Source organism: Bufo bufo, chromosome 4 (genome assembly GCF_905171765.1).
Source record: "Bufo bufo chromosome 4, aBufBuf1.1, whole genome shotgun sequence".
Classification (NCBI taxonomy): Eukaryota; Metazoa; Chordata; class Amphibia; order Anura; family Bufonidae; genus Bufo; species Bufo bufo.
Genome location: NC_053392.1, coordinates 95849836 through 95875084, shown reverse-complemented (window position 1 = coordinate 95875084; position 25249 = coordinate 95849836). Strand labels below are relative to the sequence as shown.

The 25249-nt window shown below is 44.8% G+C and overlaps 1 protein-coding gene across 3 annotated transcripts in view; it reads left to right on the top strand.

Annotated features, from left to right (window-relative positions):
• The window catches only part of COLEC11 (collectin subfamily member 11), a 119016-nt gene that overhangs the window by 58089 nt on the left and 35678 nt on the right, over positions 1-25249 (top strand). For all 3 annotated transcript variants that reach the window (XM_040427543.1, XM_040427546.1, XM_040427545.1), the window contains exons 2-3: positions 13417-13572; positions 14970-15041. In XM_040427543.1, coding sequence (XP_040283477.1) covers positions 13443-13572; positions 14970-15041 — 202 coding nt within the window. In that variant the 5' untranslated portion in view covers positions 13417-13442. The remainder of the gene's footprint in view (positions 1-13416; positions 13573-14969; positions 15042-25249) is intronic.

Here is a 25249-nt window from a genome sequence, read left to right as displayed (position 1 = left end):
TTGAGATGTGCCAGAGGGTTATTGTCAGTGAATGCAATGAACGGGGTGGCGGCTAGATAATCCTTGAATTTTTCTGTCACCGCCCACACTAATGCCAGGAACTCTAGTTTGAAGGAACTATAATTCTGGTCATTTTTCTCAGCTCCTTTCAGGGAGCGGCTTGCATATGCTATCACTCTCTCTTTTCCCTCTTGGACTTGGGCTAACACAGCTCCCAGGCCTCGCTTGCTAGCATCGGTATAAAGATGGAAAGGCTTGCTATAATCTGGATAACCTAACACTGGAGGCTCGGTCAGTTTCTTTTTTAGCAATTGGAACGCTATCTCTCTTTTCTCATTCCACTCAATGGGCACAGGAGTTCTAGGACTCTTTTTGGGTTGCCCCCTCAAGAGCTCCTGGATAGGATCAGCTATTTGAGCAAAATGGGGGATAAAACGTCTATAGTAGCCGGCAAAACCCAGGAAACTCCTCACCTCTTTGACAGTAGTAGGAACCGGCCAATTACGGACAGCTGCTAATTTATCAGGGTCAGGTTGCACTCCCTCTCCGCTTACTACATGCCCCAGGTATCTTACTGCAGGTTTGAGCAGGTGACACTTGGATGGCTTTACCTTCAAGCCATATTTGATAAGGATTTCAAATACTTCTGCAAATGTTTCAGATGGTCCTCATATGTTTTTGAGTACACAATGACGTCATCAAGATACAGCAGCACTGTTTCGAAGTTTTTGTGACCCAAACACCGTTCCATTAGTCTCTGGAAAGTTCCTGGGGCATTACATAGCCCGAACGGCATACAATTGAATTCGAACAGGCCCATGGGAGTAGTGAAGGCAGTCTTTTCTCTATCTGCAGGGGCCATGGGTACTTGCCAGTAGCCACTGGTCAAGTCCAATGTGGAGAAATAGGCAGAGGAGCCCAGAGCAGTTAGTGACTCCTCAATGCGGGGCAGTGGGTATGCATCTTTGTGGGTTATTTGATTAATTTTCCTATAATCCACACAGAAACGGACACCACCGTCCTTCTTCTTTACAAGGACCAGGGGTGCAGCCCACGGACTACGGCTGTCCCGGATTACATTAGAGTCTTTCATCTCTTGGATCATTTCTTTTACAGTCTGATATGAGGTAGGTGGTAAGGGTCTGTACCTCTCCTTGATAGGAGGATGAGAGCCAGTAGGTATGGTGTGTTGTATGGCACTCACCTCTCTATAATCAGTGGCATGCTTACTGAAGGCCTGGTGGTGCTCCTTGACAAGCTGTATAATCCCTTCTTGTTGCCGTTGGGGGGTATTCTCGTCCCCGACATGGAGCTTTTCCCACCAGGGCACTTGTGGCTGGGTCACCGGCGAACATCTGCTGTCTGCAGCTGGCGGCTTTTCTGTCACTGGAAGACGAATGATGTCTTGGAAGGACACCTGGGACAGCTGGGCAACAGGGCAATGCTTAGTAAGCGCAACAGGATGATTACTCAGATTAATCAGACGGACAGGTACTTTACCTTGGGAGACGTTCACCAGGCACTTGGCAGCTCTCACATAAGGATAATCCTCCATCTGGAGTGGTTCCACCAGGGCTGGATAATCTCGGCCTTCGACTCCCAGGACAGCACGACACCACAAAAGAGTTTGAGAATTAGGAGGCAAAGTCACAGGCTTAATATCACGGATCCTGGCAGTACAAATTTCTCCTTTCCCATTAGCAAACCTCTGCTGGGCACTTAACACAGTGATAGTCTTTTGAATCACCCTCCTGGATGCAGAGGAAGCAGTGGGCAAAGTCTGATGTAATACAGCAAGTATTTCTGAATAACAGTTTTTGAAGACATTGGTGCCTAGAATGACAGGATGTCCTCCTCTGTCACCGGCCTGTACTACGATCACTCCCTGTTGAGGCAGGGTTACTTCTCCCACCTGCAGGGTGGGTTCCCAGTATCCATGAACCTTTACTGGTTTGCCATTGCTGGCGATAATTTCCACCCAGGATTCAGGCGGTTGGGTCAACTGGTTGGTGTCCCAGAACTTTTCAAATGCAGGCAGCTGAATAGTAGTGACCTGAGACCCAGTATCTAATAGGGCTTCAAAGGGGACCCCCGTTGATCTCTATATTGATTTTAGGATGGGATCCTACATAACGTGGCATCCAATTTGGATCCTCTGGACCTAGTGTTCTACCTCCCGAGGGGTGGTCCTCAGCCTCAGGGGTTGCCCGTTTAACTGCCAGCACGTGGATTCTGTGTGTCCCAGCTTTTTGCAGTATGTACACACGGGCTTCTTGCGACCTCTATTACGCCTCCCAGGATCCCTGGGGTGAGTCTCTTGGTAAGGAGGTGGGAACGGCCTAGGAGGTGACAGGAATTCTTCATCTAGCATTATGGGTTTTTCCCATTCCTCTATTTTTCTGCACACTTTCTCTAAACTTTTAGTGAGGTGATTTACTTGCTCTGTCAGCATGGCAATAGTATCGGTAGCTGACACTTGAACAGCTTGGCCGGCCTCAGCTCGGTTAGTGACAAGCGGTTTTGGCTTGCAGGCTGATGACTCAGATAGGGCGCTCAACTCAGGAGATACTGTGGACCCCAGAATTTTTATAGCCAGTTCTTTAAAGTCCAGAAAGGCACTGTTAGGGTGCTGGGCGGACAGCATCTTTAACTGGGTCCTTATTTGTTCACTAGACACCCCGTTGATAAATTGTTCCCTCAGGGTCTGGTCCTGGTTATCAGCCTCCTTGGGATCTATCTGAATTACAGCCCCTAAAGCCTCCTGAAGTGATAGGGCATAGTCACGGAGGGACTCACCGGACTTCTGTTTCTTGCCAAAGAAGTGCATCTTTATCTCTGAGGCAGTCCTAGTTTCAAAAGTGGCCCTGAGGCGGGTGAATATCTGTTCTAGAGTACTCCGCTCAGTAGCAGGCCAGGATAATACCTCCCTGCGGGCAGCTCCCTCCAGCTGCGCTAGCAGGATTTCCATTTGCTGGTCGGCATTTATAGGGTACAATCGGAATAGTGCCAGCAACTTTTCTTTAAAGTCCCTTAGGGTATGGGTCTCTCCCCTGTAGCGAGGGAACCATGGGGCCCCGAAATAGTAAGGCATGGTAAAGGGCATCATGCTGGGGGCTGTAGGATGATTAGGAGCCGCAAGCTCTCCCGGGGCCGGCTGCTCAGGCACTCCTGGCTCTGACATGGTAGTCTATTGAGAGGTGGCCGCTGGCGACTAAAGGGGCCGGAACAATCCCCTTCCCTCCGGTTACAAGTGCTTACCGGTATCGCTGGTCTTGCGCAGGCCAAGTCTCGCGAGGTTCCGGACGTCCTGAGACCGCGGTGACGCAGGAGAAGCAGGGCCGCGGCGGTGCGATGATGAAGAGGGGCGGGACTCTCTGTGTCTTTGCAGGGATCCGCCCACGAATGTCCTCAGCGGCGCGGGAAACTTTACTCCAGGCAGCCGGTGGCCATCTTTAGCAAAACGCTGTCCATTCACTGACAGCAAGCAGGATTGTAAAAAGTCCACAAAACCACACTCCAATGCGGCGATTTTCTTCCTCTGGGTAGCGCAACACTGCACAGCGCTTTTTAGAGGTTTTTGGTACACTTTGGGTACGATTTTCAGTCCACAAAGTCCACTTGAATAAAACAGGAAAATTGTCACTTTGGTCACAGGGCAACGGTATAAGGCACAAAGTTCACGCTTCTTGCACTAGAAAGCGTGCGTATCCTGTTCGTGACGCCAAAAGAGAGGTGCAGCGTACTCAAGTTGTGTGTAATAGGTGTTTCTGGGTGATGTAGTGCAATATACACTAACCTGGTACAGCTGACTCTCTGCAAGGGCAGGTATACGTAGAAATAGTTCGTGACGCCAGTGCCAAGTAAACGGTGGCACGCCGTTTGCGGATGCAGGAATAAATTGAGGAAACGTAGGATTAAAACAGAACTCCAACTTTAGTAGTTTTTCCAAGCAGAGACAATAATGGAAATGCAGTTCCTTAGCATACAGTCGATTTTGCAATTCGGTCGATGCAGGCAATTCAGTTACAGCAAGGTAATTACAGAGTGTTGAACACAGGACTTGCAGCACAGGAGCTAGCACTCTATTTCTGTCTGATCCTGGAATATAGCATATCTTCACCAAGGCCCATTAACCTATTTCTGGCTTTATATCCTTGGCTATAGCTTTATAAGTACCTCCTCTGTCTTTCTGAGTACCTCTTGCTTTCCTGATCTTTGCCTCTGTCTCTCTCAGCTTCTGGAAACTTCCTCAGGCTCTAGAAACTTCTGAGCTGTGGTCTAGACTGACTTCTGCACTCCACACTAGATCAGGTTACACTGACTTTCCCTTCCTTGTCTGGGCCTTATATAAACTAGGGCTCCCTAGCTCCCTCTAATGCCTAAGAGCTGGAATGACACCCCTAGCCGGCCTGTACTTGCAAGTTTCATAGCAACAGGGAAATACATGCATTACATTACATGACATTTTATAAAACTGACATATACCAACTTCCCCATAATTAGGAGGGACGACAGCACACCAAGTGACACTTTGGTAGTGACGGGTATTACAGTCCCCGTACACTACATGCCCTGTAAGCCTCTTGCATCATCTAGTCCGTGTACTGGCCAAGATCAGACGAGTGCGCAGATGACCATTGTGGGCAGCGGCATCGCCCCATGCAGTGCGCATGCAGCGGCGGGATCTCGTCTTAGGGCGGGCCAAGCAACAGGCTAGGGAGGGGTTATGTGAGAAGAAGGCACTTACAGCCCAAACGCCGCCCCTGGGCACTTGCGAGCCCTCATTTACATATGAATAAAACTGCGATTTTGCCTCTGTTGAACTTCAGAACAACACAACAAAGGTACCATTTGACTCATGTATAGTTATGCTACAACGTATAAGGGCAAATTGTAAGCAGCGTATAAGGGCAAATTGTAAGCAGCGTATAAGGGCAAATTGTGGTGACAGACTCCCTTTAAGGTAGAAATTGCATCAAATAATGAAGTTATGGCCTAATATACAGGTTGAAACCATACAGATAGTTTAGTAAGCAGCTATTTAGTTCATTTATTAATGCACATTTATGCATTCATTCCCCAGGTTAAAAAGAGGGACATTTAAGGATCAAAGAGCAGGGATCTCAACTCTCCCGGAGGTTCAGGGAGTCTCCCGCTATTAGATAGCGGCTCCCTGACACCCGCATGTGAGACAATATATCCCGGAAAGGTTTATCTCAGTCAGATAGCAGAGCAGAGAGATAAGAGAAGTGACAGGACAGAGTTTAGATTACAGGTTGAATTAACCCTTTAGGGTCAAATTGGCTTCTCAAGGAGATATATATGTTAAAGGCATTTCTTCTGTCTCATTCAGTAGCTATAGAACTATTGAGAGAGATGCATTTTTTTGAAAATACATTTACACATTTAACCCTCCATTTTAATTATATTATTTACCCCAGTGTTAAATTCACCTCCCCTGGATACTTTAATCATATATATATAAATATGATAATTTGGGGCAGGGTAATGAGCCTGGTCCTCCACACCATAGAGCAAAGTGTGCAGATACTGCAGATGTTTGGAAAATGTAATAAAAAGTTCGTGAAAAAAAGAAAAAAAGAAAACCTCCCTGAAATGAGAAGTGCACCTCCCTGAAATGAGTTTTTGCAAGTTGGGATGTCTGAAAGAGGAGCAGAGGTACTTGGGCATAAAAAGAGGGACTGTTCTCCAAAGAGGGACACTTGGGAGGCATGTCAAAATGGCGTAAAATGCTGTCTTTGATAAATGACCCTCATGAATCTGACCGTAATAGGACATGTTCTATTTTTTTGCGGAACGGAAATACAGGCATACGGAAAAGGAATGCACACGGAATAACTTCCGTTTTTTTTGCGGACCCATTGAAATGAAGAGTTCCGCATATGGTCCGCAAAAAAAACCCGGAACGGACATAGAAAGAAAATACGTTCGTGTGCATGAGCCCTTAGGGATAAGCGAAGTAAGCTTTGGATCCTAGATTCATTTTTCCATCGCATTATACACTGCACATATCCAGGGATTAAGGCCACCTCTGCAGTGCAGATACAAGCTTCTGCGCATGCGTACCTATGCGCACTCCAGTGGTCTCAGCCACCAGGAGCCTGGCCCTTTTTCCTGCTAATGGATTGCAGGGTGGTCATAACCATGAAAACGAACAAGGTATAATGTGATGGAAAAATGAATCTATCCAGCAAAGGAGACAATATGGACAATACATTAGTTAAGTACCTGGTATTAACTCTGTCTACATGATGAATGCCATTTGCGGAGGTGAGACAACCCCTTTAAGCCTCTGCTTTATATCTTCTTCATTCAATTCACAGAAAAATCATTTTGCTGTTCACAGTGTAAATTTTAGTTTTGAGCTCGCCTATAACTTTCTGCCCTCCTGTAACACTTCTCTGTACTCGTATTAAATGACAATTCTTAGAGGGGTATTCCCATCTTATAGTTGTTGTAGGAGAGTTAGCACATACACTTAGTGATGCAGCATACCGGGCCCACAGGGGAAACACATGAGTACGGTGGGCCAATGGGGGTAGTGATTAATTTACTCACAGTTAGTAGAGCCTCCCTGGGCCCGGCAGTGGAGTGGAGGGAAGGACACCAAATTATCCGGGGCCACTCTCTATTGCAGGGAACACCAGCCAGATGGAAGTATGATGGTGCGCTGGATGGTAGTGGGTATGTTTAGGGTGCTTTGGTGGCTGGGCCCCTGTGTTCGTGATGCCAGCACCGTAAGGTGCAAATGCTGAGAGTAGTAGAAAGGATGAGAAGTCAGTTGTAGTAGAAAACAGTTGAACATTTACTGAATCCATCGTCTCAGGGCAGTTGTTACAGTTCATCAATACAGCAATAGCAATAATCCAGATATTGGTTTAACTAGAATTCCTTATAACAGGTCTGGCAATTGTCAGTTGAGGAGTTCACTCAAGACTTTAGCTTTAACAGGCAGAATTACAATACTTGCTTAAATAGTTTTGCACTAAGTCAATCTCTAGCACTCAGGTACTGAATATAAGATTTCCTACTTATGTTGAGCAATCCAATAAGCGTGTTCTCCCCCTCGGCAGGCAAACTCTCCGCTACATTATTTCTTGCAGGATGCTCTCCTGAAATATTCAGGTTCACTATGTCCCAGAAGGCATTTAGTGGAAAAGGATATTTCTGCGCATCAATCACCCAGTTGTGTCCCGTTACATTAAATTCCTCTGGTCACTGGTGCTTGTGAAGTCCCTGGGCTAGACTCAGCTCTAATTCTTCACTAGACCTTGCTTTATATTCGTACATACAGTCATGTCCATAAATATTGGGCCATCCAACAACAATTCTAACATTTTTGGCCCTATACACCACCACAATGGATTTTAAATGAAACGAACAAGATGTGCTTTATCTGCAGACTGTCAGCTTTAATTTGAGGGTATTTACATCCAAATCAGGTGAATGGTGTAGGAATTACAACAGTTTGCATATGTGCCTCCCACTTGTTAAGGGACCAAAAGTAATGGGACAGAATAATAATCATAAATCAAACTTTCACTTTTTTATACTTGGTTGCAAATCCTTTTCAGTCAATTACAGCCTGAAGTCTGGAACGCATAGACATCACCAGACGCTGGGTTTCATCCCTGGTGATGCTCTGCCAGGCCTCTACTGCAACTGTCTTCAGTTCATGCTTGTTCTTGGGGCATTTCCAGTTTTGTCTTCAGCAAGTGAAATGCATGCTCAATCGGATTCAGGTCAGGTGACTGACTTGGTCATTGCATAACATTCCACTTCTTTCCTTAAAAAACTGTAGGTGCTTTTGCAGTATGCTTTGGGTCATTGTCCATCTGCACTGTGAAGCGCCGTCCAATGAGTTCTGAAGCATTTGGCTCATTATGAGCAGATAATATTGCCCGAAACACTTCAGATTCATCCTGCTGCTTTTGTCAGCAGTCACATCATTAATAAATACAAGAGAACCAGTTCCATTGGCAGCCATACATGCCCACGCCATGCCACTACCACCACCATGCTTCACTGATGAGGTGGTATGCTTAGGATCATGAGCAGTTCCTTTCCTTCTCCATACTCTTCTCTTCCCATCACTCTGGTACAAGTTGATCTTGGTATCATCTGTCCATAGGATGTTGTTCCAGAACTGTGAAGGCTTTTTTAGATGTCGTTTGGCAAACTCTAATCTTGCCTTCCTGTTTTTGAGGCTCACCAATGGTTTACATCTTGTGGTGAACCCTCTGTATTCCCTCTGGTGAAGTCTTCTCTTGATTGTTGACTTTGACACACATACACCTACCTCCTGGAGAGTGTTCTTGATCTGGCCAACTGTTGTGAAGGGTGTTTTCTTTACCAGGGAAAGAATTCTTCGGTCATCCACCACAGTTGTTTTCCGTGGTCTTCCGGGTCTTTTGGTGTTGCTGAGCTCACCGGTGCGTTCCTTCTTTTTAAGAATGTTCCAAACAGTTGTTTTGGCCATGCCTAATGTTTTTGCTATCTCTCTGATGGGTTTGTTTTGTTTTTTCAGCCTAATGATGGCTTGCTTCACTGATAGTGACAGCTCTTTGGATCTCATCTTGAGAGTTGACAGCAACAGATTCCAAATGCAAATAGCACACTTGAAATGAACTCTGGACCCTTTATCTGCTCATTGTAATTGGGATAATGAGGGAATAACACACACTGGCCATGGAACAGCTGAGAAGCCAATTGTCCCATTACTTTTGGTTCCTTAAACAAGTGGGAGGCACATATGCAAACTGTTGTAATTCCTACACCATTCACCTGATTTGGATGTAAATACCCTCAAATTAAAGCTGACAGTCTGCAGTTAAAGCACATATTGTCTCGTTTCATTTCAAATCCATTGTGGTGGGTGTATAGAGCCAAAAATGTTAGAATTGTGTCGATGTCCCAATATTTATGGACCCTGACTGTAGACTCACTTGTCTGTGCTGGGCTGCTGTGACTACTTGGTCTGTCCTCTCCAGGCTTGATCAGGGCCCCAGAGGAAAGAAGGCAGCTACATCTTGGACTGAGCCTGCTCTCCTCCTCCATTAACTTTCTTCTCCTCTATCAACACACACTTCCTGTATCAAACCCAAGCTATTTATATTTTGTGGCGCCAGCACCACCTAGGGGCAAATAGATGTATTGACAATGCCAGCCTTATATAGGAAATACAATACATTAAATATGACAGTTAGTAGCAAACTTTTAAAGTGCCCACATATAGCAATAGTGAGACACTGCATCGAGTTCTCACATCTAGCTAATGCGTTATGACTGGGGACTGTTACCTCCTGCTACATCTGTTATGTCACACTTTATTGTAGGTCTGACTTCTGAGACCCGATGGTCCTGAAAATGAAAGGCCCTATAATGCTGGTGTAGTTCTGTCTCCCCTTGTAAGTTTTCCATGCCCAGTGGCGCTCTGTCAACACTAAACTATAGTTCCCTGCACAGTGGGTGGCAAGGGTGCTGTGGTGCAGTGAAAAACAATAAAGGCTTTGGGGGGAAGGGGGAGTAGAAGTTGTACCTCCGCCGATCATAAAGTAACATCCTAGCGAGGTGCCGTTAGTTTATAAGATGGAAATACCCCTTTAACCCAAACGTTACGTAATATAAAATACAAATAAACTTGGAAGACAGAATTACCGCAAATATGTCTAAACATTTCACAACTGAACATACTTGAGATAACTTGCCATGTTCTGTCTCTGAAGCCTCTTTCTTTCCGGTTTTATTATCTTGTGGACGGATATTTTATATGGCTATTCAAGGACAAGGCATCTCCATTACATATTTTGAGTAATGAAAGGAATTAATGGTATAAACCCAATTGGACATTTTCATCCTGCACACACTGTGGGGTTTCGCTCTGGTAGATAGGGTAAGCGGACGCAGTACAGAGGCAAAAGACAAGTTCTTAACGCAAAACTTCAGTGTTTATTCACACTTGAGGCAAAATGCACAAAACAATGTGTTACTTTGCAGTCTTGGGGCCAGATTTATCATTACTCTGACAGCCCACTCCACTTTAACATATGGCTAAAGTCAGTTTTAGCCAAGTCAGATTTATGATCGGCCCTTTAAGACTGTAATAAATGTGGTTTGACGGTAGCAGTTTATCCGTCAGTAAGCAGCTTTACAAAAGTCGCACATCTTTACGAAAAAGTCGCACGTTTTTATGAAAAAGTCGTATGTTCTATTAAAAAGTCTCATAAGATAAGCATGGTCCTCACTGGAGTGAAATTGCGACTTTTTAAATAGTCCCAATAGTAAATCTGTCTAGAGATTCATTTACATAAGAAAACACGCCCACTTTCAGAAAACTGGCGAGCATAGTGCAGAGCAGAAAAAAGTCGCAAATTTGTGTGCAGTTTTAGCGTTTGGGACTTTTTTGGGGACTTTTTCACTCCATTATTCTGACCTGAGCTAATGATAAATCTGGCCCTTGGTGTTTACTTCACACACAATGGAAAGTACATCTTGGTGTTACTTCACACAAATTGGAAAGTTCATATAAGACAAGTCACCTTGATGTCAGTTCTGCCTCCAGCAGCCCACGTCAGGCTTTAGGGGGCCTGTTTCCTCAGCCCATGGGTCTCAGCCCTCCAACCTGGCACCAAGCCTCAGATGCCAACACAGAGATCGTGCTGCTGAGCCCAGCTGCCTATTTAAGGACAGCCAGGTGCTGCCAAAAACCTGCACCGGCAATTAAAATCCAGTCCGGTATTTTACCCCACCTGGCTGCAAATCAGCCCAGCAACACACGCTGGGAGGAAAATACCTGTTTTCACAGACCATTCCCCTCACTGTGTCACAACACCTACCTGTAGGTCACCCTTACTCTAGGTCAAACTAAGTTTGGTGGAGCACTTGAGCAAAACATTATCAGGAGCCTTGTTTTCAGCGGCAGTGTCATTTAAACTGGGCATTGGAAGCCCCTAAGCAATTGCCCCATTTTCTCTCCCTATTATCCCTCTCCTTTCATTTTTCACAGGACTTTGACTTCTGAGGAAAATTAAAGTATCAACCATCGCTCTTTATAATCTTTTCACACCTAGGCCTTTAACAATGATGAGAGAACATCCTCTAGATCTAGAGGAAAGAAGGTTTCACCATCAACTGTAGATGGGGATTCTTTACAGTAAGAGCAGGGAGATCATGGAACTCTCTGCCACAAGGTGTTGTGGTGGTAGATTCATTGTACGAGTTCAAGAGGGACCTGGATACATTTCTTGAAAGTAATATCACAAGCTATATGCAAGCAATAGATCAGGGATACCCAACCTGCGGCCCTCCAGCTATTACAAAACTACAACTCCCAGCATGCCTGGACAACCTACAGCAGGGCATTGTGGGAGTTGTAGTTTTACAGCTGGAGGGCCGCAGGTCAGGCATTCCTGCACTAGATTCTAGCTGTTGATCAGGGAATTTATTTTGATTGGCAGATTTGGAGTTGGGACAGAATTTTTTTCTCCTAATTTGGGGCAATTGGCGATCGCTGCGTTTTTTGTTGACTCTCCAGTACAAAGAAATAGAAATAAAAACATCACAAAAACTAGCCATTGCAAGCGTTTTTCAAAACAAGGCCCAAAGTAACCAACGTTTATAGGTGGATAATGCTGTTCTATACATAGCAGTATGATGGGGATAATAGATGCAACGTTTAGGCCCCTTGCAGACAAGCATGTGTCACGCTGCGAGTCCGTAGCGCAGCTCCCGGCCTGACCCCCCAGCACTGACAGGGTCACATAGCATTATATTGATTTATTATGCTATGTAACCCTTACAGTTCTGGAATGTATTAGATAACACTAACAGCATTATGTCAGTGTAATCTAATACATTCCAGAACTGTGAGGGTTACATAGCATAATAAATCAATATAATGCTATGTGACCCCCGTCAGTGCTGGGAGGTCAGGCCGAGAGCTGCGCTGCGGACTCGCAGCATGACACACCCTCGTCTGAAAGGGGCCTTAGAGACACTTGTGAAATACTGACCTCATGACATGTGTGGTAGGTTTATTTGAAGAAGTATTTTTTGTGTTGCCTGAAAGCCATTTACTTCTATCTCTGACCCTCAGCCAGAAGAATGCTTAAAAACATATAATGAACACACCCCAAGAGAAAACCCTTAGAGTTATTACTTACATCCCCATGTAATAATAATTCTGGAGCATCTATTCTTACGACTCGATGATGTGCCGTTCCTTTATTATTGACTTTATGAATGAATTGCCAGAAGTCTGCATTGAAGGTGGAGATGGTTGTCACCAGACGGAGGTGTGTCCCTGCACAGTCTGACACCGGCAGCTCTGATTGGATAGTGACAGACTGTGCAGGAACACACCCTCAACTAGTAACACCCATCTGGACCTTCATTGCAAACTGCTAATAATTAATTAGCAATACTAATGGAATGGCACAACAAAGAGTCATAAGACCTCCAGGATTGTTATTACATGGGGAAGACAAAACGGACATGTCAGGAGGTTACAGATCCTTTTTAAAGGCTATGGACTCCTTTCAGGAATTTTTATTACATTGGCTGTATTATATTTGTTTTATAACAAATTTTGCTCTCTTTGTCTTCTGCAGTCGGCTTATAATTTCATACATTGCAGGTTGCTCAGTCCAGTCAGTGTAAAATCCATCAGGCAAGCTCTCTGATGGATCAGTCTCCTGAACATAAATCTAAGCTAACATCTTTACAATAAAATAAACCTAAAAGGGAAGTCCGCTTTATCAGAGTTCAGTAAACCAGGGAAAGGGACTGCAGAGTGAACCATCAAAGAGCTCATCTGATGCAATACACAGAATGGGACTAAGCAGCCAACAATATATGAGGATGCATGCAGGCTGCAGAAGACAGTCATTTTTAAAAAAAATAAAAACAATTGCAGATATGTTTGGTATCCCATAACACAGCCAATAAAATTAAAATATCTTTTTGACTTTGTCTTTATTCAGGGGAGACCAACAGTGGTGTGCAGAAGATGTTGGGATGCCAGAAAACCATTGGGGTCATTTATCAAACTGGTGTAAAGTAAAACTGGCTTAGTTACCCAATCAGATTCCACCTTTCATTTTCTAAAGGAGCTGTGAAAAATGAACGGTTGACTCTGATTGGCTGCTATGGGCAACTAAGCCAGTTCTACTTTACACCAGTTTGATAAATGACCACCCCATGTTTTCACTTTTGTGTAGTAAATCCATTGCTGCCAGATCCTGTATGTGTCTTGTGTATTCTGTCATATGGTTGACCTGGTATTCCCAGATAAAGGTTTGAATGATCATGACACAGTCAGTACAATTCGGTTTCCGGTAAAGGTTATGGTAACGATGTGGTAGGCCTAATGTACTGTTTATGCATTCTTGTGCTCAGGAGTCAATGACCTACAACGCCTCATTATGAAGAGACTTCTGGTTTCTGTGACAACTCTGATTAACCTCCTGCTCCTGATATTGTCGGGATCTGGATATTGTCAGCACATTGCAGATGAGTCTTGTTCTGTTCAGATCCTTGTTCCTGGTTTAAAAGGTATGGCATCGCATTCATTAGCTTATTATCTGTATTGTAAAGTTTCTTTGTTTAAATAGCATTTCATGATTTTACAGAGAAAGTTTCTAAATGAATGTAGGGAGAGTCATTGAAAACATTTCAAGGAACGTTTGGTGACTGTATAGGGTAATGCACAAAATTATAAATATTAGCCTAAAAGGATGTATCATCAGAAAATCATTTTTTATAAACATATTTTTATTTTAATATTTTTTTTATATTTGTTATATATGTTGACAATTAAAAAAATATCTGAAAACATTCTAGTTTTCACTCTGGCCACTACAGCAAAACACAGTTGGCTGACACTTCCTGTTTTTGCCAACTCGTGTGACAGCTCTGCTGTATAGCTTGGGACAGAATCACCAGAGTCCTCTCATTATCATTAGAGGGTGTATGTTAATGACAGCTCTGTGGTACGTTTGTAGACCTAGGATAGCACACTGAAAAGTACACTGATATACACTCTGAAAAGGTGTAGTATACATCTCCGCTGTCAATAACTGGTCCCTGGGGGAGGAGTTTGTACCTTTTCACTTCCTGGAGACTGTATTAGTTTATTAACGTTTCTCTGTCAATTGACTTACATTTATTTCAACTGCCACAAAGCACTCATACCCTGCTATACTGTGTATACAGACAATACAATTATATCTATATGTCCAACTCATTTAGTGTTTTATTTTAAATTACAATAATCACATTTTAAAAGAATAAAAATAAATTTAAAAAAACTCTGAAAAAACACATCTAAGGACTTTTTGGGGGAAAATGCTTTGTCGCCTATAGCAACTAATCCCAGCACCACTTTAATTTCTTATTTTTGAAATAAAACATTGAAAACCTGTGCTGTGATTGGTTGCTATGGGTAACGGGGACAGTTTTTATTTTAGAAAGTTTTCATAGATTTGTCCCCTTATTTCTACTCTACAGACTTACTAATTAAGGCTAGTTTCACACTTGCGGCAGAGAACTCTGGCAGGCTGTTCTCTGAATCTGGCATTGCCAGATACTACTGCCTTCCTGCCAGACCCCATTGACTATAATGGGGTTTGGCAGAGATTCAGCCGCTACCCGGCAAATATGCAGAGAATCAGTTGGACAAAAAACGGTGCATGCAGCGTTTTTGTCCGGCAGATTACCATCATTGTTTGCTGCATCTGTCGGTCGGAATACGTGGCCACAGGAGTAAAATAAGCCTAATAGAGCTAAATTTGGTGCATGGTCTGTGTCTGGTATTGAAACTCAACTCATCTGAAGCCGTTTATAATAAAGTAATTGATGCAACCGTTTTGCTAGTAGTGTTACTTGCATGTCCACTGCACTCCAGAAAAGAGCCATTTATTGTGATGATATCGTCTATGCCAAATTTATAGGTGATGTTGGAGAAAAAGGAGAGAAAGGAGCACCAGGGAGACCAGGAAGAGTCGGTCCGCCAGGAGAAAAAGGTAATCATGCCTTCCTGCACATTCTCAATATTTATAGTATATGTATTTGGCAATTAATCATGTCAGTATGAGCCTCACTGAATGTGTTGGTTGGAAAGAAATGATAAGCCTTGCGGTGAAGAGCATGTTGGTTATAAATTTTCAGTTAACAATTAAGTGTCCATATATTCAGTAATATTTAAAAGGGGATACGGACTAAATGATGACAATCCCCATTGAAACCCAAACAGTAAGGCCTCCATTGACATACCACAAAAATATATAAAAAGGCCCTCACCGATGCCATCACATCACTAATCTATACAAGTAGGTCCCCATTGATGCAATCACTGATATACACAAGCAGGCCCTCACTGATGCCTCCACTGATCAACACAAGAAGGCCCACACCGATGCTACCACTGAATAACACAAGAAACCCCTCATCAATGCCACCACTGATCTACACAAGAATTCCCTCACTGATGCCACCACTGAAATACCTAGAAAGGTCTTCACTAATGCCACAACTGATAAACACAATAAGGCCCTCACTGATGCAGACACTGATATACAAAAGAAGGTCCTCACCAATACTACCACTGATATACACAAGAAGGCTCACTGAAGCAGTCACTGATATACATAAGAAGTTCCTCACCAATACTACCGCTCACATACACAAGCAGGCCCTCACCAATGCTACCACTGATTTACACAAATAAGTTCCTCACTGATGCCACCACTGAACATACAATCAGGCCATCACTGATGCCACCACTAAATACACAAGCAGGCCCTCACTGATGCCACCACTGAACATACAATCAGGCCCTTACTGATGCTGTAGTGGCCCAGAGGTACACTGCCACTCCTACATTCCTATTGCTAGCCTGTTTGCCTCCATTGTATTGGTTTACACCACCAACTATACCACCACCAGCCATTTTGTTATATGCCAAAAATTTTATTATATGTAATGTGCCTGGTTGTCCATTCCATTCTCCCCCCTTTTGGACAGACGTGAGATAGTCCTGCTTCCCACCGAGGAGGGGGTTGCAGGAAGATGTAGTTGGTTGAGAGTTGGAAGGAGACCAGACAAAATGGCGCAGTGAGGGGACTTTCTCCCCTCCTGCAGCAGGGGAAGCAGCTTGCAAAGCACCCCAACTCCTTGCAGTTCATGGACTGAATATTGCGAGGGGGTCAACGGCCAAAGGCACCCCACTCAATGGTACATGAACCTCAGGAGGGTCCAGTAGCCAGACTGAGGCCGGAGAATAGCACAGCAGAGAAAGAGAGAAATCAAAGTATTTAAGCTCACCTGCCAGTTTACCCTTAGCCTGCTGGAGCCAAGAGAAAGATCAAACATTGTTTGGATGACACAAGTTTATTCAAGTAAAACCGTTAAACTTTACCAAGTCTGGACTCTACTTATTCCACCAACTACAACGTCTTTATTGCTACAGAGCCTAACCCCGGGGAACGACAATATCCAGGTAGGAGCACCGTGACAGAAACTACTAGGACCACTGCATACCACTCGGCATTCTAAACACTGGGACTGGATCGTCCTGGGGGTCCGCCTGTTGCAATGCTATCACTGATATACCCTGAGAAGTCCATCCCTGAATGATTGTCATTAGAAAGCACACGGAAGGCACCCGTTACACAGGATTATACTTTCATGACAGTTGCTCCTTACAGAGGGAAGGGGCTAAAGGAAGAGAGTCAAGGCAAAAGATGCAGGAGCTAATGGACCCAATTACAGATACAGGGCAAATTAAATTAATGATTGTCCCCCTGACAGCTATCATGCTAAACTTCATGGGATCTGAGTGGTGAATGTCCTGCCTTGGGCACCAGAAGAGCTTCAGTGAATTAGCATCTTACTAAAATTCCAAGTTTATTTTGACTTAGGACACATAACAAAATTCAAATACAACTGCCATTGTATTTTACTTAGAATTTTAGCGAAATGCCAATTCTCCCAAATTTTGAATGAATCGGTACCTGGGAACCAGTCCTGCAGCTTTGAGTATATAAAGTTCATGGTACTGGGTAAGCTGATCTTTATACTTTTTATACCAGAAGAGCTTCTTTGCAGGCATGGATTAACTCAGGGATGGTTAGAGGTCTTTTCAGACATGGTGCAGAGCTTTATTACATCCAATCACATCCAATCACATGGTCCATCACCACAGTGATGGATCATGTGATTGGACCATGTGATCTGACATCACCACAGGTCCTTTAGCCGGCAGCTCATGATTAAAGAAGTAAGAAGAGACCGGCAGCTACGCGATCAAGAGGAGAAGGTGAGTTAATTATTTTTTATTTTTTAACCCTCAATTGACCACCTACTAAGCATTCTGTATTAAAGAATGCTATTATTTTCCCTTATAACCATGTTATAAGGGAAAATAATAACATCTACACAACACCGAACCCAAACCTGAACTTCTGTGAAGAAGTTCGGGTCTGGGTACCACAGTCAGTTTTTTATCACACGCATGAAAAACGCATTGCACCCGCGTGATAAAAACTGAACAACGGAACGCAATCGCAGTCAAAACTGACTGCAATTGGGTACCTACTCGCGCGGGTTTGCCGCAACGCATCCGGACTTTATCCGAACACGCCCGTGTGAACTCCTTACAGTGGAAAAGTTCAAAATTAAAAAAAAGTGTCTGTCTCTTAGGGGACATATTATGTGCCAAAAATACATATAATATACATTATGGAGTCCCCATTCACTTCTATGGGACGGCTCTGTAGTATTCATTTGAAAGCTGTCCCATAGAAGTGAACAGGGACGCCATACTTGTAATTACACCTGCTCACCACTGCAATTGCTATGGCGATCAGGTAAACAGAGCAGAGAAGGCAGCTTTCATGAGCACTGCCTTCTCTTCAGCTGAATGGCGGGGGTGCCAATTGTCCGCTCCCCGCTGATCTGATATTGATGATCTATCCTGAGGGTAGGTAATCAGTAGTAAAAAGCAGACAAACCGTTTACGGCCTTGTCTTTAATGGGTAAATATGGCTGACAATGCTGTCTGTCAAACAGTAACCTTCTGTGCCAGTATCTGGTTGAGCTTAAAGAGAGAAAGACCGCACGTGACAAATCAGAAAGAAATGATCCCGCATAAAGTATCAGAGAGGTTAGGCTACTTTCACACTCGCGTTTGGTGCGGATCCGTCATGGATCTGCACAGACAGATCCGTTCAGATAATACAACCGCATGCATCCGTTCAGAACGGATCCGTTTTTATTATCTTTAACGTAACCAAAACGGATTCGTCTTTAACACCATTGAAAGTCAATGGGGGACGGATCCATTTTCTATTGTGCCAGATTGTGTCAGTAAAAACGGATCCGTCCCCATTGACTTACATTGCGCGTCAGAACTGATCCGTTTGGCTCAGTTTCGTCAGACGGACACCAAAACGCTGCAAGCTGATGCATTCTGAGCGGATCCTTTTCCATTCAGAATGCATTAGAGAAAAACTGATCCGTTTTGGACCACGTGTGAGAGCCCTGAACGGATCTCACAAACGGAAACCAAAACGCCAATGTGAAAGTAGACTTAGTCAGTGCGGCAAATTCAGAGGAATATATTAACACCGCATTTACTACTTTATCTTTTTATACTTGTGCTGTGAGAATAGTAACATAAAGCTGACAAGGAGGTTTTATCGAGGATCCGCTCCCCTCACTATGTATTATGTTTCTGACATCTATAAACCGTGAGATTTCATACATCACATTAACAGGAAGCATCAGTGCTGCAGCTGCTTATACATTGCTTCTTTATCGGCTGCTACCTTGATATATGTCAGCGATGCACGAGAAAGTTATACCTGGGAAGAACACGAAGTAAACATGCACAAAACGCTCAAGATTTGTGCAATGTACTGGATACGTGTAATTGTTACCACTAGAGGGTGCTACAGTCTATATCCAGTCATTTATTTGTATTTATATACTGTGTTTCTGATTATTGTGCTTTATAAAGTACCCTTATATGATCCAAAGTGAGCGATGGGGCTCATAACAGAGCTAATTCAGTTTCATATGTATTCGCAACAGCTGTAGGTGTGTGTATGCCATCAAAGTATTTGTTTTGCATAAATGACTTCCAAAGCGTGATTTAGGCCTCATCCACACGACCGTTGTTGTGTTCCGTTCCGCAAAATGGAGTTCCGTTGTTCCGTGATCCGTTTCCGTTTTTTGTTTCCGTGTGTCTTACTTTATTTTTGGAGGATCACCAGACATGAAGGAAAGTAAAAAAAAATCTAAGACAGGTTTGCCATGCAAATGATAGGAAAAAAACGGAGGCAGATGACAATCTTGTGTGCCTCCGTGTTTTTTAGCGGTCCCATTGACTTTAATGGGTCCGCGAACCGTTTTCCCGTGAAAATAATAGGACAGGTTATATTTTTTTGACACACTGGAACCACGGACGTGGATGACAAACGGTGCATTAGCCGAGTTTTCAACGGACACGGAATAAAACAACGGTCATGTGCATGAGGCCTTAAGGTGGTTTCACACATATTGTTTTTTGATAAACACCGAAAAATAAATATCAAGCACACTGCATACACAGATTTATATGAAAATAAATCAATATTTTATTCAATCTAAGTTAAAATTTACAAACATATAATATGATATCGACAGATGAGCCACAACATAGGTCACATAGACAGTAATGGAAGCATGTAACATAAGTGAATATAAGTATAAACCAAAATATGGCACTGCAAATAATACATCGTAGTATACAGACCAAGTGCGCTCCTCCAAAAACACCCCGACGCGTGTTTCGCGTCCGCTTCCTCATTTCCCCTGAAATCTGTGTGCGCAGTGTATTTGATATTTATTTTTCATGTTTATCATTTAATTGCACCTGCCGGAGAGGAACAATCTTGGCCCGTTTTCTAGGTGTATTACTTAGCATTTTTTGCCGTATGAAATATAAATGACACTACAAACAATGAGTCCGTGGCATTGATTAAGAAATGCAGCATGCATCTGGAATTTTCTCATAGACTTCCCTATAGGACTTGAAAGATGACTGAAAAAAGGCATGAAGAAATGTAAAAAAAAGAAAAAAAAAATTGTCTAAGAATATTTTTTTTATGCCACACCTTTTTTATGGGATAACAGACTCCATTCTTTACAGGTTACAATAATAAAGGATCTGCAGAGAATTATCTTTAGTCTTTCTGTAAGGTGCATGGCAGTCTTTAAGGGAGATTTACCAATTTATAAATGAAACTACGGAGCAGTTAAAGGAGTTGTCTAGGCCCAAAAAGTTGTGGATGTCCGGGCATGGTCTGTGAGTAAGGCTAGATGCACACGACCATATGTGTTTTGCGGATCCGCAAAAAAAAGGATGACGTCCATATGGCATCCGTAACAATGCCTATCCTTGTCCGCAAAACGGACAAGAATGGGACATGCTCTATTTTTTTTGCGGGGCATCTTTTGCGGCCCCATTGAAGTGGACCAAACCACGTTCGTGTGCATGTAACCTAAAGAAAATGAAAAAAGTCACACACCTGCTCTTGTTGTGCTGGTTCTTGCGGTGCATCTATACCAGCCAATCAATGGCCTCAGCAGCCATGAGCAGTGTCGGACTGGCCCCACCTCCTCTGGTGGGGCCCACCCCTTCTACACTCACTGCACTCCTCCGGGTTCTCAGCTGAGCAGTGCAGAGATATAAGTGCAGTAAGCCGGATTGGGACTGATGCACACTGGCGCAATATTAATAGTTTTTGTTTGTGACGCCAATTGCAATGTGCGCAGGTTATAGTCTCAGGGCTCTTTAAGGTGTTATAACTCACGTACCAGGTGAGGAATGCCAGAGTGGGGATAATGTCTCTGTGTAGTGTCAACGGTGTCTCCTACCTTGGTACGGCTGGACTCCTGGATCCTGGCTCACTTGCAATAAATTGAGTGTTGTTAGTAGGAGTAATTGAGGAACTTTGGTAGCAGTAAATGAGATCCAGACTGGTAACATAATCCAACTTGTCTTTACTGAATGGCAGCATAATCCATACGAGTATAGCAATAGTCTTGGGTCCCAGCAGGTATTGGCAATATGTGGCAGGAATCAATATATGTTCTGCTTCTTATCATATGCCTAGTGAATCTGGCAGGTATCCATCTTCTGCTCTGTCTGTCTTCTGCTTGGTGTGGGCCTGACTAGCTGAGGAGGAATTTGGCTTCTCCTGGTCTCTGCATAGGTTACTCACAGGACTGCTCGCAGGGAATGGTTCGTCCTAGAGTTCTGTAGTTCTGGAGGTGCTGGTCCACAGTCGAGGCTGAAGGGCTCAGACTGGGGAGAGGGATCTTTGGCCTCAGCCGAGGCTGGATCCTAGGTTGGGATCCCTATGTCTGGGAGCTCCTACTAACGCAGCCTACCCCAAGCAGGGGTGGCTGGTACACTAACTAGAACTTCCCTTCCTCCCCATGAGACAGGACATGGGCCAGCCCACTTCTGCTCAAAGAGGGGGGAGCTAGACTGGAATGTACTATTCCAGTCCAGATATACTAAACTGGCTAAGGTCCTGCTACATACTGCTGCCACCTGCTGGTGTACATGGAAATTACAGCATAATATATAAAACAGGCCTAATAAATACATATAATTAAGAATGCAATGTTAGATTACACAGGATGACAATATACACACACCTAACATTTTGTAGCGGGGAGAAAGAGTTTAGTGACATACTCTGGGATGTTACATAAGCCCTTCCCACCAGCAATGTAGGACAATGTATAGAACTGCCTGGCTGATTCTTAGTACATCTAGGGCTCTGTACTGTGTGCTTCAAGACTATTCTGTCTCCCATCCCTCTCCAGCAATGTTAGTGCAGTCCGGCTTCCTGCTGCAGATACTGCTAACGAGGGGGAGGGGAGTCTGCACATTGACACAGGAAGCTGGACTGCACTATGTACGATAATCACATATAATTTCCCCCCAACCACAAATTGTAGGCTACATACACACGACAGTGAAAAAAAAGTCTGTTAAAAACATACACACTGTCAATATTTCATGGCCATTTTTCGTCCATTTGTGCATCCATTTTCTGGCCGTCTGCCCATTTTTAATGGCTGTTTTGCATCCGTTTTTCATGGCTGTTAAAAATGGCCATCAAAAATGGATGAATTTCATTGGCTTTTTTTTAATCCCAACCCCTGCAGTATACATAATGTCCCTCAGCAGTAATAATGTCCTCCATATTCAGGGGTGCACCTTGCCTTTCTGCTGCCTGAGGCGGAAACTGAAACATACAGGAGAATATAGCGCCACATACCTCTTACATCCAGTGATGTGTCCTCTGATGTACATGTTCTTTTTCTTTATCTTCTTTTATATTTTTAGAACACAGTGTTCTAAAAATACCTTTGCCCATCAAAAAGTGTCTCTGAAACTTATAGTGCTGTAAACATTCTCTGCTATGTGGTAACAGTGCACCCAATAGTAATAATGTCCCTCATTTTGCCATCAGAAATAATAATACCCCCATAGTGCCTTAAGTAGTAATAATTCCCCCTTGCAATGTGTGCCAGTAAAAAAAGGCTCAGGCAGAGTGATAATGATGACAGCCTCTGATAGGCTACAGGAACTAGGACTAAAGCCTGTTAGAGGTAACGGTGGACCCAGGGAGATGTCGATCCCGTGCCTTGTCGCAGTATTCGACTGTATTGCTGTCCTGAGTACAGCGATGCAGTTGAATATTAAGAGATGAGCGTTTTTTTGTAGCAGAAATTTTTTTTTTTTTAAATCACTCGGCTCATCCATTTGCAGACGCAGAGGCAGTCGCTCTTCTCTTGATTGTCACGTGGTGACGTAATAACACTGAGCGCAGGTCTTTCTGCAGGTCCTTCAGAATCAAGAGAGGAGTGACTGTCTGTGCGCATGCAAGTGGATGATGTACATGTTTTTAATGATGGCCGTTAGACAGGTGCATTCCTATCGAAGTGGCTGTTTTATAAATGGTTCCATTGATTGCAATGGCGTCCTTCTGACCGTTAAGAAAAAAAAGACATGTGAATAGCCCCACAGACTTTAATTGGTGTTAAAAATGGCAGTGTAACAGCCGTTACTTAAATGGCCATCACACAGCCATTTTTAATGTTGGTGCGCATGTAGCCTTATGCTAATTTCTCAAACTTTGGAGTGCGATATAACAAGTATTGAAGGCTGCTTGCAGCCTGTAATTGTGGGAGGGGCGCACTTACCCTATTTAAACCCCCTCCTACAAGCAGAAGGGCGCCCGGTTCTTGCTTCTGCAGCATCCAGCGCCTGACGTCACTTCCGGTCGCGTCTCCGTCGGTTCGTCATCCCGTTCGTACCTCCAGCAGCATCACCTGTCGTGAGTATCACCGCTCTGCGGCCCGGCCAGATGCGCCTTGCCACCGGCACCTCGTATCACTATCAACCTACCGGCAGCTCCGTCGGATCCGGGGGGGAGCTGACAGCGCGGCGGCTGCCCGGTTCCCGCTCTGCAGCTGCGGCGGCGCCACCATGCACGCGGCGACTTACACATGGGCACCACGCGGCTCGGTGCGCACCATGTGAGAAAAGCAAAATACCGGCGGTCAACATGTTGTGGGGCGGGGAGGGGCGGGGGGGGGGATGACAGCGCAGCGGCTGCCCGGTTCCCAATATCTGTGGTTATCAAGCCGTGGGGTCGGGGGGGAGGGGGGCCGACAGCACGGCGGCTGCGGTCCCCTCCCCGCAAGTTGTGAACCCGGATGGTTGGCGTAGTGTGTGTCAGGGGGATCAGGGTTTGAATCAGTAGGCCTCATCTCCCTGGGTCATACGCCTCAAAACATGTGCCATGGTTCATGGTACATGGTTCATGATTCGATCAGGCGCAAATGGTTCCCTGAATCGCTCAGGCGCAAATGGTTCCCTGAGTCGCTCAGGTGCAATGATTCCCTGAATCGCTCAGGTGCAATGGTTCCCTGAATCGCTCAGGTGCAATGGTTCCCTGAATCGCTCAGGTGCAAGGTCTCCCTGTATCGCCCGGGACAGTGTCGCCTTGAACCACTCAGGGCAATATCTCCCTGAATCGCTCAGGTGTTTTTTGTTCACTGATTAAGGGACCAGCAGGTCGCGGCCCTCGCCGTGCATCGGTAAAACACGGCTTATCTTTTTTCGTAAGCAGGGCCGCGGCCACCAGAGCTACAAGCAAGCTACCTGTCGTTGCGCCTATTTTCCCGGTTCAGGTAAGATACAGCCACAAGGCTGTGCTACGACCTGTCACTGCATTAGCTTTTCGTTGTCATGAGCTCCCGTTCATAGGTCTCTGTCTCAATACAGAAATCGGTAGCGTGGTTCCTTTCGTTTAAGGTAAGTAGCGGACAACGCTATTCGGTCAAGAGAAACTATTTTCCCCTGTAGCTCTCATTCGGGCACCCGGGAAGGGGGAAGGAAATCTCATCTGTCACCTTCATACCTCCTCCATGCAGCTTGAAGATGTCGCAGGTCCCTGAGTCAGAGGATAATCTGTCCTTGCCCGGGACCTCCGTGTCAGGCCGCGCCAGCAACCCCTCCCTGAGGAGCTGGACCATTCCAAAACTGATAGCAGAGCTCAGACGAAGAGGGATTCACCATCCTGCCACCGCGAGAAAAGCGGAGCTGTACCGGCTCCTAATGACGGCACCATCGGGTTCAAGTGAGGAGCCTTCTCCCTCATCAATCCAGCTGCAGTTGCAGGCCACCATCGCCAGTCTGGCAGGTTCGGTCGCGGATATCCAGACTAGGATGGGGGAGTGGGAGTCCCGGCCTCCTCCGGCCCTGCCTTCTCCAGCCCTTCCGGTCTTACCGTCTACGTCCCAGGATTTGGCGCCAGGTACGGTCCGTTTCAGACCCCAGATTGCCCCCTCGCATTACATTCCAGAAAACCTGAAAAGGGACATCCTGGCGGGGAGGGACGTCAACCTGGCGTCCATTCTCATTGCGTCACAAGACGTATCAGAGAACAAAGTCATCAACTGCGGGGAGGTCTCGGTGGTCCTTCGGGCCAAGGATACCCGCCTGAACCGAAAACTGTCGGTCCCCGAGTTTGTCCTGGCATTCAGCCTCTACCGAGATACCATCTGCGGCGTCCAGCCACACAGACGTGAGGAGCTGGACTCCTACCTATACCAAGTCACTGACTTAGGTTACAAATACGGGGGAAAGAACTTCTACGACTAC